Genomic DNA, 16,811 nt, shown 5'->3' on the forward strand with positions numbered 1-16,811 from the left:
TGCTAAATTAATATCATAGATTCGTTTTGAAGTGTACTTTCATAATCTATCACTTAGACATCATATATGTTGGTGTTCATTTCCATAAAGTTAGCCAAATTCAAAAAATGATTGACCTTAGACAAACATAGAAGTAAATTTATTAGCGAATGAAGCGAGTAGTACATAGACAGATAGTTTTTATTCTACCACAAGATCGAGCGGTTGATTTCACTAGCTAGTTATTGTAAGATAAACACACACACGCACGCACGCACACACAGATAGGAGGATACAACAAATTTACACAAACACACACACACATAGATAGGAGGATGCAACAAATTTACACAAACACACACATACATTGCAGTACTAGTAGACGTATGGAAACGGTGTGGATGAAGATGAACCCTGGTGCGCTACATCCAGCCGCAGCCTGCAGCTAAGGAAAGGCTCAAGCCCATTGGATGGCGTAGCTGCTGTAGCCGGTCCGCTTGTCGTCGAAGCGTTCCCAGACCATGATGCCGCCGTAGTTGGCTGCCTTCTGCACCACCGGGATGATACCGTAGTACAGATTCTTCGGGTGCACGTACCCGACCTTCCTCTCCGACGCCGGCAGGCCGAAGTAGATCTGCGCGGACGTCCCGAACGCAGCCGTCCACTTGTCCCACTCCTGCTGCCAGTTGGCGGCGCAGTGGGGGTCGTCGTAGAACCTGACGAAGATGCGTGTGAAGAGCCCCGTGGCGAGCGCCCGCTCCAATTTCCGGTCCGGGAACCTGCAGCGCGGCGTCGCCGTCAGCTGCACCGGCGTCCTTCCGCGGTAGGCCTTGTTGTAGTTCCAGAGCCGCCTGGCCAGCTCATCGTAGTTGTCCGGGGCGCCGTTCTCGATGAAGAAGTCGATGCCGTCCACGTAGGCGTCGCCGAAGGGGCGGTAGACGCCCTTGCGCCTGCCGAGCATGAAGGCGTTCCAGAGGTAGTCGGCCACGGCCGCCGCCGCCCTGGGGCTCGGCATGAAGTACTGCCTACCGAAGCCGCCGATGGAGAGGAAGACGAGGATGTTCTTGGACTGGCAGTGTTTGATGTCGGCGCCTACGCGGGAGACGTCGTGGCCGGAGAGGTCGAGGTGGTGGGTGCCGTGTCCGAAGACGTCGAGGAAGGAGATGATGGCGATGGTGTACGTGCCGGAGTCGCAGGCCTCACGCAGGGTGCCCTCGTTCTTGTTCCGGCCCCAGAACACGGCCACCTGCCCGCTCTTCCCCGTGGCCGCGGCCGGGGCGGCGAGGAAGGTCGCGGCTGAGAGGGCCGCAAGGAGGAGTAGGAGGGAGGCTGGCCGACGGTGTGAGGGCGCCATTACGATTTCTTGATCACTGTTTGCTAGCTTTGCTCTTTGGTGTGATGAATTAGCTAGATGGAACTGCTATTTATAGATTGATTATACATGCATAGATGCCATGAAGCTGCAATTGACTTAGTAACTGGTGCAGTTACGCAGGTTTTAATTTCCTGTGTGCGGCGCGCACATCAGATGTGAGGCGACAGAGATAAACTTGAGCTGAGTAGCTAGCTACCTAGCTCCCTTTTGGCTTCTGTATGTTGTGTGCGGCGCGCAGGAGCTGACTATGAACATGCATGGATAACATGGATAACAGCTCAAAGTGAAGACATAAGAAAATTTGATGGAAAGGACATTGACGAAGGGAGAGCTGGACGAGAAAGGAAGCGCGTGTGAAATATTCCATGGATGTTTGTCCATGGATCAATTTTCTTTTGAGTTGTCCACGGATGTTGACGACGCATTGATACGGTCCGGGCAAACAACGTACGTAGTAGGTGGCATGTCGGTCGGTTCCTTGAAATAGAAGTAACACCTTATCCACTAGTTGACCACTGAAGCAGCCATGTAGGTTTTGTAGCTCCTTCTCCCGAAATTGTTTTTAAAGCTCGGCTACATATAGTAGATTTTCTTACAAGAAAATCGAAAACAACATTTTAAAATTCAGAAAACATCTGAAAAAATCACCGATGAAGCCAATGATGTATTCAAGCATGCAAACTATAAATCCTAAATACCAAATATTCTAGGCTTACACAAAAATGGCAAAAATTGATCATTTTTGGAGGTTTGAAATGTGCACCATTAATTAACGGTTGTCATATGCATGATTTTGTCATTTCTGTGCAGCCCAGAATAAAGATTATTTTCCACTGAATTTTCCGTGTCAGCATAATACATCTTCGTCAACATCTTCAACTTTTTTAAGAAGTTTTTTAAACTATTGATTTGCAACATTTTCGCAACATTTTCCTCCCATGTGTGAAAAGGAAAAAAAAGGTTGTAGCAGTTTGACAAATCCTAACGGCAAAAAAAATATGCATGCAACAAAAAACATATTGATAGCTATAAAACCTAAAAGAAAAAAATCACCACATGTATGCACCATGGAGTGAGCGCTTGCAGCACCCCAAAAGAACATTTGTGGTAGGTTCCCCGTCATTGTAGAATGTCGCCTGACTGTTTGCAACAAAGGGAGACTTGAGTTTTAGCTTGTGCCAAAAAATACAAACCTTAAATTGGATCACCGATCTCGCCACCCTGTGTTGCTGGCGCCAAATCCAGCTCACCAGAGACCCAATGTACTAGATCTAATGGCCATTGGAACACATTCACCATTGATCAACTCTCCACCCTAGGTTGGAGCCTTGACCATGGGTCATCCCTGGCCAAGGGTGCGTCTCTTATCTCACATAAAAACCTCCAAAATTCACTTTATGTCTTTCTTAATCTTGTGTCTTAATAAATCCGAAAATATGGAATATTCTACATTTAATTTTCTTACATTCAGCACGCCTGCTGTGCTGACTCTCTTGGTGGCACAATAAACTATATATACTAAATTTACTTGCATGGATGGGTCTACTTACACCTTTTTTTCTAGGGATTGATAGACCTTAGAGCATCTCCAGTCGCGTCCCCCAAACCGCTCCCTAAAGGTCATTACTTTGGGGCACGCCAGGCAGAAAACCACACCCATCTGCGTGCCAACAAGGTTGTTTCTGTCACCAATACCGTGTCTAGCACTGCAAGGCCATCCCAGATCCACGGGGGACATGTTGAGCACATCAAACAAAGTTGCGCACCTCGCCACCTGCCAGCCAGGGGCGGAGCTAGAGAGAAAATTTCCCTGGTGCATATTCAAACTTGCAGCCCTTGCTGGTTGAACTTATGCCTCCCTAATGCACTTCGTTAAGCCTAACCTGATGCATTGTCCTCATTTTTCTCACAAGTACTAGTAAAAACATTCTTTTACCCTAATGGTTTTAAAATTGTTTAAACATAAAAATGGTTTAAATTTAAAATTTTCACAATTCAAAAATGTTTAAATCTGAAAAATGTTCAAATTTTGAAAAAAAATTGTTCAAATCGAAAATTGTTCAAATACAAAAATATTCAGATTTTAAAATGTTCACAAAATCAAAATTGTTCACAATTCAGAAATGCTCAGATTTCGAAAAATACTCAAAATTTGAAAATGTTCATATTAAAAAATTGTTCAAATCCAAAAAAAAAACTAAATTCGAAAAAAAAAATTATATAAATGTTCATCTTTTGTTGAAAAGAAAATAATAGTAAACTAAAAAAGGAAAAAATAAAATGAAAACAAGGAGTAAAATAAACTGGGAAAACAGAAACCAGAAAAAAAAAAGGAAGAAAAAGGAAAACAAAAAAAGACAAACAGAACGGAACGGAACCAACCAGAACAATCTAGAAGGTTTCTAAACCGGAAAAACCAAAGGAAATTTGGGCCAGCCCATTTCAGATCGTTATGAAGGGGAGAGCTACGGGTAGCGACGCTAACCAATGCGTGATGCGTCAAATAGGATTCACCCATCATCGAAGAACTGAACTGAAATCGGGTTGCTCCCGTTCGTCTCTCTCGTTCTCCTATCTCTCTGGTGGCCGCTCTCCACAAGCGACGGTATCGTCCTCCTCACGCTCCGGCAACCTCCGACAGCAACAGGGTATTACACAGGCTTTGGCATGCTTGCTGCTCGACGACTCCAAGTGTTCTTGAACGGCCTAGCAGCTTCTTCTCTTTGTGTGGACGGTGCGTCCTGTAAACCAGAGATTGGAGAAAATGGGGAGTCTGGTGAGGGACTGAGAGTCTTACAATACGGTAAACTGGGCTTGGAGCATGTCTAACAGATCTTTATTTTTCTGCTCCGTAAAACGCGAGTAGAGGGTCCTGTATTTACTTTCCACCGGTCGAAAACTCGCCCGAGCTAGCAGACCCTGTATCCCCACCTATTCTGTTTTACGGGGTGGGGATACAGGATCTGCTAGCTCGGACGAGTTTCCAACCGCTCAAAACAGGGTTTTAGATAACAATTTCAGACAACAATTTCAGATCAAACATAGTAGTCCAAAACATATGATGCATAATTCATAATTTTTACACCACAACGCTATTAACGCGATCATAGCCAATGTTCAAGTCACGGAGGTTCCCAAAATGTTGCCACCACCAATAGCATCAATGCGATCAATCATCAACGAGTCCATCGCCAGCGCCGCCACCACTCGCCGGAGACTCGCCTCGAGGAGTCGACGCACCAACAACACTTGCATCACGAGCTTGACGCGCGAGCATCTTCCTCGCCATGATGTCCGCCTTGGTCTCCTTCCACCACGCCAGCTGATCCTCGTCCATATCCACGGTGCGCATCATCATGATCTCCCTCTCCTCGGCCAAGAGCTCCTTCATCGCCTTGGCTTCTTTGAGTGCGATCATCCTCGATTTCAGTTCGGCCTTCACCTTGGCATCTTCTCGCCTTGCTTCCACCATGCCAAGCTTCACCTCCTTCTTCTTCTCGGTGATGAGGAGCTTGGTCTCCAATGTCTTCATAGTCAATGCCTCCTTGGACTTCATAAATTGATCCAACTTCTCTTTGAAGCTAGCTGCTTCGCCTTCTACTTTCATCCTCTCCTTGGCTTTCTTGGAGCCCTCGGGCTTGCCTTTGTTTCTCGCACTCATGTACTCCCCTTCATCATCCATGGTGAGCAGTGCTTCCTTCTTGCACTTTGGTTCATTGTCCCTCAACTTCCACTTAGGAAGATGTTAAAGCAAGGAAAAGCAATGTTGGGGCTGAAATTCCTTGTTCTTGGAACCGGCCATGTCTTTGTACCTCAGTTGAGCATACTTTGGCTGCACAACAATAATATTAATGTGATATTTGCACATCATCAACACATAGTATGGATAGCAACAAACTTGGAAAACTTACATAGTCATCCAGCACGCATCCACTAGGGGGGTTGTCGGCCACTTGGTCCATGGCAGCACTCCAACGAGAACAAACTGGTTTGATGATGTTCCACCGGCCTTCAAGGGAGCGGTAGGATCTGTCGGCCATACTCTTGGTGTGAGGCTTCATCTGGTGGTAGAGATCCTCGATGCGCTACCAATAGCGCTTGCCGTCTTGGTCCATTCCGGTGCACGCATCCATCCCCACCCTACTCCAAGCACGGACCAAGGTCGTGTCTTCAATCTCGGTGTAGTTTGAGGTGCGCGGCTTCGGCGTCGCGGAAGAACCGGCAGCCGGATCAACCTCAACCACCTCCGCGTCATCGTTCGCTTCGTCACCCTCACCCTCCTCATCATCATCATCAATCCCTTCGACATTGTCCTCCCCATCGAACGCACCGATGTCGGTGTCCAAGTCCACCGCGGAATCGTTGAGCATGTCCATGTACGATGTTGTGGACTCAACATCGAACACCTTGTCTACGTCCATGGAGGGTGGCGGCGGCGCGAGCGTCGCCGCGGACGGAACGGAGGGAGGAGGGGCCATGGCCTTGGATGGCGGTGGAGGCGCGAGGCCGATGCGGCTGACTGCCTTTGTCTTCACCTTGGACTGCGGGGCACCCCTCGGCCCGGCCGCCTTCGTCTTCATCCTTCCCCCCTTCTTGGCAGCTGCAGCAGTCACAACCGGTGGAGCTGCGGCCGCCGCAGGGGCTTCGAAGAACTGCTTCAGGAACCTCTTCCTCTTCGACGGGATGGTGGCGGAGATCATGGCCGACACGTCGCCGGCGTTTGGCGGACCTCCGACGGGGACATCAACCACCGCGGCCGAAGGTGGTGCACCGCCGGCGGTCGGCGGGCCTTGCGGGGGATCCATGGCAGCGAGATCCGGCCCCATCGTTGCCGGGAAGGGCGGGGCGGAGGAGATCGGGCGTCGTCGGCGGCGGTTGGGTTTCGTTGAAACCCTTCGCGCGTAGTGGAGGGGAGAATACTGGTTTGGCCCTCTATTTCCCTTCTCACCCCGCACAAGTAGGGGGCGAAGAGCCGCCCTGTAGCCAAAACTGGGAAAATTCGATAATGGAGGCTGATTTACGGGGTCTGCTAGACGGCCGGGTAGAACCCTACCCTGTATTTCGGCAGTTATTTTACGGGTTTGACTATTTTAAAGAATCTATTAGACATACTCTTAATTTGACATACTCTTAATTTCTTGAGCATGATAAGATGAAAATCCACCGGCCTCCGGATTTCCTTCACCAGGTGGCCATAACACATGTCCTTATCTTTTTGTAAAACGCAGTTTATCTGTCTTCTTAGAGACCTCGTTTTTTTGAGAATATGAACTTCATGTGTTGTCCCGGTAATATTTGTGTTGTTACTGTAAGAACTGAAACATTAAAGCCGAACTTTTCTTTTTTTTTGGCTTCATCTTTTTTCGTCTGTGTGCATCCGTACTATCGTTAGGATATGATGTTGTTGCAAAGTCTAGATGTAATTGGTATCTTCACAACGTTAATATATTCCTTTATAAAAAAATTAAAAAATCTGTCCACAGAAGGGCCAATGCGATGCCACCCGTAGCTACAGACATCTGGTTCAAGGCATCAAAAAACAATGGTGCAGGCAGCACACACGCTGCAAACGAGACTGCCCTATCATCGTTACCCATCATGCCTCTGACATGCAAAACCATCAGGTTGAACAACTAAAGCTGCAGTGAGCAAAGCCCAAATTCACAAACATTTTACAGGCGTTTCCCATTCCCCCATATTTACAACATCTACCAGTGCACACTAAGAAATCAATTCAAGTATACCCACCAAGCAATTTTCTCTCAGGATTAAATTGTATGCTGTCAATCAGAGGAATGGAGAACCAGACGGTGCTTACATCTTCACTTATCTCTTCAACATAAAGCTCTCTTTAACAATATCAGCAGCTAATATAAGTAGCTCCACCATCTCCATGCTCGCCGAACTGAGGGGGTCCGCTTTTTCGGACTTCGACGATTTTGGTGAGTCAGATGAATCATGCAGATTATCAGAAGTGATAGCACCTGATGAATCCCCTGACCAGCTTACCGGAAGAACGACACCAAGAGCTGTCTTCATAAGGTTTGCTTCAGTTATAAGACTGTTCAATGCTTCATAAGTACTCTCCAAACAACTATCGGATTTGATATCATCATATACCTGAGCAAGATTGATTTAAGGTTACAAAAAATTGGGTATCACCTATTAGTGCTGAAAATAACAATGCAATAAAAATAGGGTGTTACCTTCATAAGCACATTATGCAGCCTATGAACCAAAGAAGTGAGACGTTCCATAGTAGCAATACTTTCCAAAAGGGTAGCATTTTCAACTTTTATCCTGTCATGTGGTGAAACAAAGACCAACACAGAACTAAATTACTTGTACAGAGAAGCATATAACTACAAATAGTTGAAAGGGCAAGGGACTTTTTATCAACTAACCTAGCAAGATCTAATGAGCACTCTTTAGAAACTGTACGACCATTTCCATCTGCGCTCCCGTGCCCAGTATTACTGTTCTCTTTTTTTATCCACTGTCTCAGAGATGTTCTGTTAAGAATATTCTTCAGCATCCCTTGTTGGTCATGCGCAGAAGTGATTTTCGGAGTGTCAACAGTACCATGACCATCAATAGCTGTAGATTTGCTGTATCAGAAAAAATATACAGTTTCACACCCAAGAAAAATCTAATCAGGTTAAGTAATATCACAAAAAATGATCTGGTATGATGATTTGCTGCACAGAAAGCTTACCATTTCAGGAGATATGTTTCTTTCAGTTTTGCTAATTCCATGAGGGCCTTCACCTTTTCATCTTTAACCTGTATAGAACAGGTGAAGCAAGTTACGAGATGTGCATCCATCATTGCAGGCTCCTTTTTAGAGAAATGCTGCAGGCTCTAGTATGTATGTACAGTAACAAGAAGTTTCTAAGATCCTATGAAAGAGAAAAACAAAACAACAGAAGGGCCTGTCCAAATCCAGCTCAATCCCTACCTCCATAAAGTCCCTAATGTCTGCTGGAGCTTTAATTACAAAATTCTTAATGTTTTTGCTCTAGCTCAAAGAATGTGATGCACTAAAGGCGTTGAACAGAGTTCCATAGACCATCCTAGTTATCTTGTCAACCAGTGCTAATGGTGTAGTCCTTGCCACCTATATGAACTAGCCATGCGTCTGTGTGTGTGCCACTGAACCCATAGTTAAATCCAAAACACCATTGGGCATCTACAACTAGTTAGACTATGACAAACATGGCTTCACAAGCATCATGGCCCTAGCTCTTACAGTTGTCCATCCTTTCACTTATTCCCATATTGAACACCGGGTCAGGTTCTACAAGGGCACCTTGCGGGATTTGACTACAACAGTCTCACATCTAATTTTGCTTTTCCAAAAAAAAAAATACTGCTTCTAGGAGCAAAATTGGACTGGTATGTACTATCTTCTACGAAACACTCGGCATAATTCAATATTCATCAGACTGTAAAGATAGTAACTGAAATAAGAGCACAAAAAATTTAGGGAGTACTACTTGAGATAAGTTCTTCTGAAGGTCCTCTATAATAGCTTGATTCTTCTGGCTTTCTAGCAGGTATCGTTCTTGTTCCTGTGAGAAAAGCATAAGTGCCTCCATCTGTAGTAGATATCAACATAATGTTAGGTTGACTCAAGAGGATCAAAAACAGAAAAAAGCACCATAGTGGGGTTGTACCTTCTCCTGCAAAGCTTGAGCAAGCCATTTCGAATCATCAAATGTTGCAGAACGACCTGCAGGAACATCATCCTACAACATATGTAACAACAGTTAAGTCATTATCTGTGAAGAAAATCGTTTTCTTCAGAAAAAGAGGGAACACACTGAGGAACTGCCTAAGTACCTATCCAAAGAAATCAAGGATATGGTATCATGCTTACTCAAGATAAATGATGGATCTGATGTAAATATAATATAGGTGTGCCATCCTTGGGTATATTATTGTTTTTCACTTGGTTTTTGCAATCAAGGTTTTAACTTTACCTATTTTCTTCCCCCGCAAAAAAAACTTTACATATTTTCTTAGGATCTAAATCCTAAATCAATCATGATTGCTATCTTAAAATTTCTTAATCGACTATTTTAATATTTCTTATTCAACTACTTTAATATTTCTTAATCGGTGAGTTTTTATGATATATTTATTCCACTGGCTGTCTCCACATTATTTGGAAAAGCATTTATAAAAACAATCTGTATTTTTTCTTGTTTTCTTCTGCTTGGTACAAACTTAGAGGTGAATAACTAGAGCTGTTGAGTAACATAAGGTGTAGCTTAACTGCAGACCTTGTGCAACCTCGAGCATCTTGCATGCCCAAATGATTTATACTCCCAAGGCTCCAACTAGTACTAAATACTGTTTGCCAAAGAGCTCAAAGGAATCTTACTACTTACTTCCAGAAATGCAGTTTGTTACTTCCAAAATTTTGCAGTGGCATGTAGTTATCTACAAATAAAATTACTAAATAGAATATTTTACTGTATTAAGAGGTTTGTCAATTTCTACACTACTGACATTGTAACTCGTGAGCAGAAATCTAGATCAAGAAAGAGGTTCAGCATACATGTGACACTTCAGAAAGTTCAATTCTTGATGAACAAACCTTAGGGCTGGTGTCAGGGCCGATATCCGTAGTAACATGCACATCTTTACAGCTACTGTCACAGCATTGCATCTCTCCAACAGGATTACCAATGTTCTCAGCATGGATGCGAATTTGAGTTAATTTGTCTTGAATCTGATTAACAACAGTGCTCAACTGAAGTGATTCTTCTTCCAATATTTTCATAATTTCAACCCTTTGATTTGTATATACATTCTTAAGAGCTGACAGTCCATTTCTCATAAGATCATCATTGAGTGCCTGCATTCCGAAGTGAGCTACACCCATTAAGATGCCGTCAGAAAGAACGATGTAATACTTCAAATTACATACCTGTTTCTTTTCTAATGCACGTGCATTTCTTTGCAAATGTTGTTCAATTTCAAACCCCTGGACATACAAATGAACCAGATCTCTCAGCCAGGATGATCAAAAGATTATGCTTTTCTTCTACAGATGAACTTGTCTTACCATTCTTAGATTGCTTTGCAATTTAACTATTTTAGCTTTAAGAGACTCGTTCTCCTCTTCTAGAGATGCCTACATAAAGAAGATCAGTCAAGAAAAATAAAGCTAGAAACTATAAAGTAACGAAAAGGGGTTTCATGAGTGCCTTCCTTGGAACGAAGAATAAAAGCCTAGTGTTGTCGATTTCTGTAGTAATAAATCTTGCTCAATCAAAATGTCGTGCTAAGATTAAGTGATTAACTGATCAAGTATAAACAATGCTTTGGCACATTCCAGCAATTTAAACATAGTAATGTAGCTAGTGGGGGCTTCCAAATTATGGTAGAGTATCTTATTTTGCAAACGAGAACTTTTATGGTCAAGTCTTGTTGCATATCTGAGATTGCGTTGCTTGATTTAGTCAAAGAGGGCATGAACATCTCCAGCAGACTCAAACTTACAAATAGAACATTAGAGTATTAACACTACAATCTTGAGAACCAACCATCAGGCATGCTGATAGTTTGTAATTTCTGTATCCAAGTAAGATGCTGTAGTTTATATGACAAAGTGAAAGTTAAGAATATAACTGCCGCTTATTAGTATTTAAAAAACAAGGTAACTGACAGTAAAGTTTCATCATATTCCTATCTTTTGCATTCCTTACTCCTTAGGTTCACAAAATAAACTTATTTGCACAAACGTATCCTACAACAGTGCATTATAAAAATTATAATTACGTGTTAAATATGCTTAACTTGCAAGATCAGTTAAAAATTAAAGCATATCAATTTGCAACTGAATTACTATCTCTCATGGATAAAGTGCTTTAAGTTTACAATGTACTTCGAAGTTGAGGTTTCTCCATCTGAGCTGAAACTCCAATTCTCAGCTGAATCATCTAACAGAATTGAACATTTCTCTTCAAAACTAATGTTTGAAGGGCATTCACATTCTCTGCAACGAACTTCATAGAATTTTAGAATAACCTGAAAGAGAATCAAACATAAAATTCCCCACCAAGAAAAGATCAACTCTGATATATACTTAGTGTTACAAATGATTGGAATTTGGTAATGACCAAATCAGCATGAAAGAGGGCAGACCGCAACTGCATTTTGGATTTAAAATATATTAGGTGTAGATTTCTAGGTATATACAGCCACATAGATCAGAACAAAATGCAGTAGGATAAGAATTTTATTTTACACTCAGGAGTCCATTTTCATAGTATAATAATCATGATTGGTTCAATTTACATTAGAAAGTTGGAGAGGAAGAAAAGGAATGAGTCATTAAATCCTGATATTATTCTAGTTGTTTGACAGAAGCCGTTTTTTGTATTTCGTTTTTTCATTCTCTCTTTGGGACTATATTTCAGTGATATGGCACTGTCAAAAACGAAATGTACAGTGGCAGAAACCAAATGCACAATGGAAAAAACAAAACATACGGGCTTACAGTGGCAAAATTATCCCTGTAAATCATTGGTTGAACAGAGACAAATTACCAGATAATCATTGTGGGCACAGTAACGCAAGCATTGATAGTTTGATACATTCAATGAGAAATTCAGTATGCTCTTTTAGTTCTGTCAACTAATATCCGGCAATTTTTCAGTATGCAAAAGGATCCCTTTAAATCCTGTCAGGTGACCCTACACAAATTTTATGTTGGCAATGAAAAAATAAAAAAGCATGCTTAGTTGCTTACATTCAAGGAAGATTCGGTATGTGCTTTTAATTCTGTCAACTCCATTTGCAAGACATCATTCAACCGTTTCTGATCTTCCATTGCAGATTGATATTCTTTCGTCCTGCCAATTAACAAGCATGAACTTTACACTTACTGATACTTAAGGCAAATCACATTGTCCATTCCATTGTTGAATGTGAGATACTCAGATAAATACAATGCAAAATAAGTGTGAAATATCCCCAGAATAGAGTAACTAGTTGGGACCTGAGAAACTAAACAAATACATAATGAATAAGTTATGCAGTCACCACCCTAACGATATCTTTACTACTAAGGGAGTTGGTGGTATCTGGTGTCGCACTTTTAACTAATTATGGAAAAATGTCTCTGTGCTCATAACTGTTTACCTTCTCAGCCCATGTATACAAGGAAAGCCGTGTGTATGGTAATTAATGTCAGTTTTAGTTTCGTATTACTATCGCATGTATACAAAGCAAAGCATATGGATGCTAATTAAAACAATGTCTCTCCATAGATGATTTATCATTCATCCGTAGAAAAGCACTGGTATTAAGCTAGTAACTGTGAACATACCAGATGGTTAAACAATAAGCATAAGAGATCTTTAAGTTTCTCTTTCTATAAAATGTGCAGAAACCTGTGTCACTAAATTTTTATGGTAAGGCATGTCTATATCTTATTCAAGATGGACAGCAGAAATTTTGACTCGCAACTTCACTATAAGTTAAGAACAATTTAAGTAGCAGCAAAGAAGCCCGGCAATACCAATTGTTTGTCAAGATCTTAAACTCATTTCATACCAGTCAGTTTTCATTATATTCTTCCTCTAGGGGACTAGGTGAAATGACAGATCAACACTTGTCTTCCTTAAAGTAAAACAATTGTGTCTTATCTACCAGAGAACAGTTACAGATGAGCGAAATACGGAATGAGTGGCATTACCTTTCCTCAAAGACAGCAGACATTTTTAACCTTGCTTCTTCTCGCTCCTTTGCTTTCTCACACTACCAATTTCAATATTTCCCAACAAAGGAGAAAATGTCATGTACATAACATTATATCTCTAGATACATAATTGACTTACAAGTAAATCGAAAAGAACCTCCAACAATGAATTATCTCGTTCAGCGAATGCTTTAGCAACGCTGCTCTGGAAAAACCTCACTTGCTGCTCTAGCTCCTTGGTCTGCATTAGTGTTACAGGATTGGTCATCTCAATTCTCAACAACAGCTAGATTGCATGCACACGGAACTTTAGGAGATTAAAGAACTAGCGACCTTAATTTCGCAAAATATCAAGTTTTAAGTAAGAAAATGAGGCCTTCAACTTCCATCTCAAGTTAACTGAAGTGAAATTAAAGTTAAGCAAAGTCGTTACTTATCTAAGGCTAGCCATAGTGCTAGTATCATAGCTAGTATCATGCACATTGGTCCCACAAAAATGCTGATGTGGCAGCTAATTAAGGAGGAGAGAGGAGATTAGAGTAACATAGGTGGATACTGTATCATAGCGCATGTCACGAGAAAAGTTAATGCCAAACAAATCTTGTGCACAAATTTGCATTGAGATTCTAAAAAGCAATAAATATAGCATAACTATGATACTACTTCATGATACTAACCACTATAGAGATAGTATCATACACAAGTATCATATGCATGATACTACTACATGATACTTACCCCTATGACCAGCCTAAAGAAGTCCAACCAAGACTCTAATTTCCCTAGCAGGCCTGAAACATTGTTTCATTTTCAGGCTACAGACTTTAAATAAGCACAATTACTATTTGGTTTTGTTTTGGGGCCCTTTGGGATTTAGCTGATGAGTTAGCTGCTCAGTCCTGCACTGTCTGGAGATATGTGGGGTCTGCTATAAGCGAGTATAGAATGCATTTCCATCTTTTAAGGTCAAGGGACTCACTCCCTACACTTCTTGCACGCAGATAATACAGGACCCGAATAAAAATATTTGCCACTGAACAGATCATACTGGTCAGCAGAAGTCACAACATTCTAAAAAAATAACAGCCAATTGTACAAGCCAAAGTATGGACCTTTGACAGCTCAGCACCATATAAATCAGCAAGCTGGCTCTGAAATTTAAGTGATACAATCATTAGAAGAAGAGAACAAAATGCAGAAATAAACAATAGTGCAGATAGGAAGAAACACACCTTAACTCGATAAGCCTCAGCAAGCTCCTCTTGCAAATTATGGTTCTCTCTTAAGCATCCACCTAACTTCTTCTGAAGGCTCTCAATATCCTGCTCCAGAGCTGTTGCCCTGGATAGTCAAATAAAGTATTGATTTTACTTTTAATACATTGAAAACAGTGAAACGTGAGCAGAACATATGGAAGCACCTCTGTGAAAGCATTCGAGTTGCGACAGAAACATATCCGGGGCCAGATTGTTGCATACATAATTGCTCAATATCTTTTCTCAGTTCATCACGTTCTGCCAAACAAAAAGTACTTAATCAATAAGCGTAGCGCTAAGCCAAAAAATACGAGAATATTTCCTAAACAGCCAGTCTGCACAAGCAGCTTTCAGAAAACAGAACATGGTTGCTGTCTTCATTCAAGAGGATAACAGTCTGAAGTATGAGAAAACAGGCGCATTGATCTTCCATTAAAACCTCCGAAGGCTAGTAACATATACCGAGAGTTGTACATCACACATACTCAAGGTCACCCTTAATTAAATATACAAGAAAAAAATAGCATGTCGTTCAAAAATTTATCCACTCAAATATGTGAGAGCTTATAAGTTATGACAGAGTACACATAACTGAAGGAACAGTGTGTGGACTATCTGCTTTTATATCTTCAAGTAACTATTGAAGGAAGCCAGGAACGACTACAATTCCTCCTTAATGGGTACCTCATTCAGAAAATGGCTAAGTGAGGGCTCTGATATTGAACTACTCACACAGAGAAACTAATGTAGCCAAACTAATCTGCAGGCTTTATCCAATTAGAAGTACTTTGGTTGGCATGGCAGACTAGCAGTCTGATAGGGTTATCACCGAAAAAATAAATGAACGGATGATAATATTGTATACTGGGATGCAAGTGATTACCTCTCTGGAGTTCTTCAACTCGACGAGTTAATACTTCAATATCATGTGCCTTGCCTTCCATTTTCTACAGGAAAACAGATAAGATACGACCAATGTTCTTGAACAAGAAAATGCAACTGAATTGATATCTTGGTTTCCATACATATAAAAAAATGTTCTAAATAGCTAATACAACATCTATTTGAGACGACTCTATGTGCCAAAACATCTTCGTTGCAGTAACTCAGATTAACGGCCGATTGCAGGACATGTCGTACTAACTGGTGTACAAGGGAACAAATAGTTGGATGGTGGGAACGACTGTTGCCTATGGGGCATGCCAAATCAAATTGTTCATTTTTGTGACGAAAGGCGCAACAGGGTAACAGTTTCGAGGTGTGCTGAGCTGAGCAATTGCTAGGGAAATTAACAGGTTCACGAACCCACTGGGATTGAGCTAATCGGTGGATAAAAATAACCTCGTACCTCAAAATCGATGTCCTGACGAGGAGGAAGGGCGATGCCGTCGACGCGTGAGAGGCGCGGCGTGGGTGATGGTGGGGGAGGGGGCGGCGTGGGCTTGAGGCGCCGGCGGTGAGGGTAAAGGGACGAGCACGGCGGCAGATGCAGGGCACGGTCGTAGACTATCAGGCGCCTTGCTAGGTCAGGTCTCGGGACCCTCGGGAGGGGACAAAGAGAGTGATAATTAACCTTGAATCAGATGGTTTTTTTCTTCCAGAATACAGTATATACAATCAAAAAGACCTCGCATATACTGCGCCGAAGATCTGATTCAGCGAGTGTTGAGATTGAAACATCGCCTTCCACTGAAGAATATTTCGTCTTTATAAGACATTAAAATGTTAAATCCGAGATTTAAACTCTGTTGAACTGGAGGTGCCACTATATCCTCCTAACCATCCAACCACAGATTAATTCTTGGACTCAGATTGTTGTTGCAACTCTAAAGTACCATGTGATTAACAGGGTGATGGTGTGTTTCGCAAATAAATAAATAAATAAACACAGTGGTAGTTTGATGTGCAAAAAATCGGCATTTTTTTGTGTCAAGCGCAAAAAGACAATTTTCCGTGCTTAAAAAACCTTTCGCAAAACGTTTTCTTTATACTCTGAACATAAAAATTATCAATTTTTCGTGGATACGCACAAAATTTGAGTCCAGGTATTTTTAATATTTTAAAACCCTTCTCAGGTAGCCGGAGCATATGCTTCCAAGTTCATGGTTTTTCGTGTCAAAAAGTTACTATACAACTAAAAAGTTACTCTCTCCTATCTATACTAAATAAATGCTAGTGTTTCATCTCTCAAAAACATGTCAGTGTTTTAGTTCAGAGTGTCTGTATTTCAATTCAAATTTAAGCACTCAAAATGAGTCGTTAATAAAGCAAACGATATCTACCGTTTAACCAGACAGTTTTGAGTGAATTTTGCTATTTACTCCTTGTTTGTATATTTGGGATACATACCATCCTATTTAGTAGAAAATATATTAGAATGCCCCCAACTAATACATTTCAAACCTGGTTTTACCCCCATCTTACCATTTCACCTTGTTTGTTTGTTTGGTAAGACCAGCATCTTGAGCCAATGTGGCGTGGCAACAAT

General features: G+C 41.7%; 2 protein-coding genes across 2 annotated transcripts; both read right to left on the reverse strand.

Annotated features, from left to right (window-relative positions):
- Positions 1-315: 315 nt before the first annotated feature.
- Positions 316-1,459, reverse strand: LOC127348768 (xylanase inhibitor protein 1-like). The gene has a single exon (XM_051374678.2). The coding sequence runs from the start codon at positions 1,331-1,333 to the stop codon at positions 437-439; it is 897 nt and encodes a 298-aa protein (XP_051230638.1). The 5' UTR covers positions 1,334-1,459; the 3' UTR covers positions 316-436.
- A 5,515-nt stretch (positions 1,460-6,974) lies between these two features.
- On the reverse strand, positions 6,975-15,887 carry LOC127294607 (uncharacterized). The gene is made up of 18 exons (XM_051324462.2): positions 15,672-15,887; positions 15,207-15,270; positions 14,488-14,581; positions 14,300-14,408; positions 14,180-14,218; positions 13,225-13,308; positions 13,065-13,126; positions 12,117-12,219; positions 11,243-11,392; positions 10,428-10,496; positions 10,290-10,346; positions 9,957-10,217; positions 9,031-9,102; positions 8,851-8,952; positions 8,070-8,137; positions 7,759-7,962; positions 7,561-7,654; positions 6,975-7,474 (listed from the first exon to the last, which is right to left on the reverse strand). Exons 2-18 carry the CDS (start codon positions 15,265-15,267, stop codon positions 7,181-7,183), a joined length of 1,923 nt encoding a protein of 640 aa, XP_051180422.1. The 5' UTR covers positions 15,268-15,270; positions 15,672-15,887; the 3' UTR covers positions 6,975-7,180.
- Between the last annotated feature and the right edge of the window lie 924 nt (positions 15,888-16,811).

The sequence above is a fragment of the Lolium perenne genome, chromosome 4 (genome assembly GCF_019359855.2).
Source record: "Lolium perenne isolate Kyuss_39 chromosome 4, Kyuss_2.0, whole genome shotgun sequence".
In the NCBI taxonomy this organism is placed as follows: domain Eukaryota; kingdom Viridiplantae; phylum Streptophyta; class Magnoliopsida; order Poales; family Poaceae; genus Lolium; species Lolium perenne.